This window comes from Phytophthora parasitica (genome assembly GCF_000247585.1).
Source record: "Phytophthora parasitica INRA-310 unplaced genomic scaffold supercont2.11, whole genome shotgun sequence".
NCBI lineage: Eukaryota > Oomycota > Peronosporomycetes > Peronosporales > Peronosporaceae > Phytophthora > Phytophthora nicotianae.
The window spans coordinates 769,292-772,933 of NW_008648997.1; the positions used below are offsets into that span (position 1 = coordinate 769,292).

Consider the following 3,642-nt stretch of genomic DNA (forward strand, 5'->3'; position numbering starts at 1 on the left):
TTCTTGACCGCTGAATGTGAATCCAGCTTCACCGATACGGACCACGCGACTTGAGTGACATCTTGGTTATAGTCGGACCCGACGAGCGTTAGGTAGTGACGTGTCCTTGGCCATCTTGCACCGTAGTCACCACCTGTCGCATAATGGCTTGAGCAACTTGAATGTAGCCACTTCAGCGATTACTTGGAAATCACTACACCTTATGAGGAACCTAGAAGTAGGAATAACTACATGTCTAAATGAACTCGCTCCGCAATCTGCATATAAGCGCGAAACGTCATATCCTGTCGCTTCAACTACGGCGCATCGGACACGCGTTGGACGTGGACCGATCGATAGGCATCCCAACAAGGTAGATAGCGAAGTGCAACCACAACAAGGATCCAGCCTAATATTACGGCGAGCTTCTCCCCTTCATTTCCTCATAAATCGACATCGCTGAAGTTGTTGTCCTATATTACCGGCCACTCAACATCGTCATTCACAACCCTGAATATGTAGCTCTTGTTGCCTTGCCAATCGGGCAAACCCGCTATATTTCCGAGAAAAACGATTTCTTGTATTCCCACTGCCAATATACAAGCTTGTTAGTCAAGTTCCCATACCTGGTTTTTCAGGCTGATTGACGAAGGCGCTGTCGATCGGCCGTCTGGCTCCAGGCGCATCGTCTTGTCAATGTCATGAACTCCCCTACGTTCGTCTAGACTATCCCAGTAATGTGATAGTGACGTCCGGGAAAGAGATTTTGTGATGTTGAAGACGATAGAGACTATGAGAATGAATACATCTGTCTTTTCAATCTATATATTGTTCCTATCGGTTCGAATGTGCTTTCAGGTCATTACCCCCCCCCCCCTCCAGCCCAGTCCAAAAAAGTCGCGCCTTTTAGCTAAGCTATCATGAATTTGAGGGTAAGGGCTTCGCTACAAAATATCTGCTATTTCTAATCGTGTCCCGTTACAAAGGACATGCAAAACTCTAACCCTGTGTATTGGAATGCTACTTATCGTGTATCGATGACTTTACCATGTCCACGTTCGAGAACCACGTACATGTTAGTGGATTTATCAAGTCCTCGGCGCGCAAAGACAAGTCTCGTACCAACAGAGACCAGACAGAACCGTGATAAAGTCATTCAAATTTTCTCGATATTTAGAAACTAAAAGCATCTGGGCACAGCTCATCACGGGCTATACTGAAATTCATACAAAACTGGAGTGCGTCCAGCAATCACTGATTGCGTGGGATACAATCACTGACGACGTGCTCTCTGTGGTGGGTGTGGTGACCCTTCGTCGTCTGCTTTCTCCGCCTCATCATCAGCATTCACCTCATCTTCTTTCGCTACATGCATCCGAATTTTGCGCTTGCCGCGGCTAGGCTTTTGTGTGCCGTTCCGCCAGCACTTGTGCCAGATCTCGAAGCACGTACGCGCCTCCCCATCGTACGAGTGCTTGACTTTGTTGTATCGATACACAGGTGAGGTCGTTGCTTCGCCGCTCCTCTTGTCAGTAGTTGTGAGTACACATGAACTGCACTGGAAAGACGTATCCCTATCGGTGACCTTCTCCATGAGCAGTGATCACACTTTGCATGCTCTCTGACGACGTTTTCGACTTCCATCGGTGTTGCCCTTCCTCATGTCATCTGTCTGTACGGGCATGTGCTCTGAGCTGTCTCTTCCACGGTGTCTAGTCGGAGTTGCATTTTGCCCGCGCGTCCGCTGGAGCTCCACCCAATCCGAAGCGATAATTTGGTACAGTTCAATGCTTCATGAAGCCAATGTGCGTCATCTTGGTCTTGCTTGCAGCCTTTCGGGTAGCGCGGGACTTTTACGTTCGCAAAGTCGAAGCTTGTTACAAACATGGTGGTGGGATAATCGACCTGTATACATGCTGTGTGTTGGCGGAACTACTGAGCTGGACCGAGTTGTCGGGCGGGCGAGGACGGGCGATCTAGAGGAAGTTCTTTGCCTTAGCGTCCTGAAAGATTACCAAACGTACATGGGGGGAGGGGGGTATCAACGTACACGACCTACTACCTACTCCATCTCCAAAGATAAGCCTTATCGTGTATAATATTGTTATTGTGAAAACTTATCGTATATTATACACGCTGCAGGTACTCTCTTCAGCTAGCAGTTCGAATAAAAAAAAATACTACAAAAGCCTCTTCCTAGGCTTCGTGAATCTTGCGATAGTGGTCTTCAACCGCCGATACTGTCCGGGCGAGTTTTTTTCTTTCTTGATGAAACGTACTTGAGCACCAAGACCCCGCCGAGAAGTCAGTACTGTTCCAATGCTGTAAAAGCCCATCTTCAGCAACTCCATGGCGAGGGGGGACGTATAAAATCGATCCATGACCACCAAGCGCTTCTGGGCTGCTGGCACATCGCCGATCACAGCACGTAAGTTTCTCACAACTACCAGGGGCTCCGTCCTTTCATCCCGAGCAACAACGCCTCCCACCGTTTCAGCTTTGCCCAGATACACTTCAAACCAAAATAAATCACATTTTTGTATTAGACACGAAAAAAAAACTTAGCATTTCAACAACAAAAAAGCGTGACATGTGAGGCACGCTCAACTTACCGGATACAGTAAGCTGTGTAGGAACAACACAACATGAAGAGCTTGGTGCCATACTTGTGTGGTTTGTCTTTGATGTATACCCGCATTCTGTTGAACTGTGACCTCGATGGAAGCATGGCTTCATCGAAAGCCGGCGGTAGCCTTCTTGAAACCGCGTTTGTATCTCGTCGATGATTGGTCTAAGCCTCCAAGCACGATCGCCAGCAGCACGTCTATCATTATTGCTACTGAAATGTAGATCGCGAGCGGCATGTGCGAAACGATCGCGGGACATGTATATCCCAAAGCATCCACGTGGGATTCCTCCTTCGTCAGTAGTTCCAGTGCTGTTGAATCTTCTCCTTGTTAGGGGATATGGTCCGAGCTACTAGCAGTCCAATAAACACACAAAGATCTCTACCAGTAATCGGGGGTAGCTTCAGCAATTTTGAGCGTATCTCCGCTTTATTTTGACGTCGAATCATGGGCTTCTTCTTTTCACGGGCGAGCTGACGTTCGTACTGACCGTCAACGCGCTCGTCCAGTTTCCCGTGAAAACACTCTCCATTGGCCATGGCAATATCATCCATGAAGAACAAGAAACTGGCCATCGGAGTTGATGCGGCAGCGACTGCATCCGCGGTTGGTCCGTAGTCTCCATCGTACAGACCAGGATAATCGTGATACATCGAATTGGCCGGTCGGGGTTCAAACGGCTCATCCATATGGGGATAGGGGTATTGGGATTTAGCACCAGATCACGATATTTCACGAAGAATATGTTTTTTATTCCTCTGACCCAAAACGTCCACTGAAATCCCCCTAATACCACCAACAGCAGCCAACAGGTCATCCCCGAACATCATGTCTGGAAGGGCGACATTGTCGTCATCGTATGGGTCCAGTGCCCCAAAGTTCAGTTCGTCATCGTTGTTATCGAAGCCATCATCGTTTTCCCCGTCTGAATCAAAGGCCATGTAGTCGTCCAAGCTGTCGTGAGCTCTGGTAACGTTGATATTGGTGTCTTTAGAGCAGTAATACATTTTAGTGTATATATCATGTATCCATACCG

The 3,642-nt window shown here is 48.0% G+C and overlaps 2 protein-coding genes across 2 annotated transcripts; both read right to left on the reverse strand.

Moving 5' to 3' along the window:
* Positions 1–1,252: 1,252 nt before the first annotated feature.
* On the reverse strand, positions 1,253–1,573 carry PPTG_07217 (hypothetical protein; the record flags this gene model as incomplete). The annotated part of the gene is made up of 1 exon (XM_008901380.1): positions 1,253–1,573. The coding sequence occupies one exon, from the start codon at positions 1,571–1,573 to the stop codon at positions 1,253–1,255; it is 321 nt and encodes a 106-aa protein (XP_008899628.1).
* A 1,755-nt stretch (positions 1,574–3,328) lies between these two features.
* PPTG_22047 (hypothetical protein) lies at positions 3,329–3,613 on the reverse strand (the record flags this gene model as incomplete). Its single annotated transcript, XM_008901654.1, has 1 exon — positions 3,329–3,613. The coding sequence occupies one exon, from the start codon at positions 3,611–3,613 to the stop codon at positions 3,329–3,331; it is 285 nt and encodes a 94-aa protein (XP_008899902.1).
* Between the last annotated feature and the right edge of the window lie 29 nt (positions 3,614–3,642).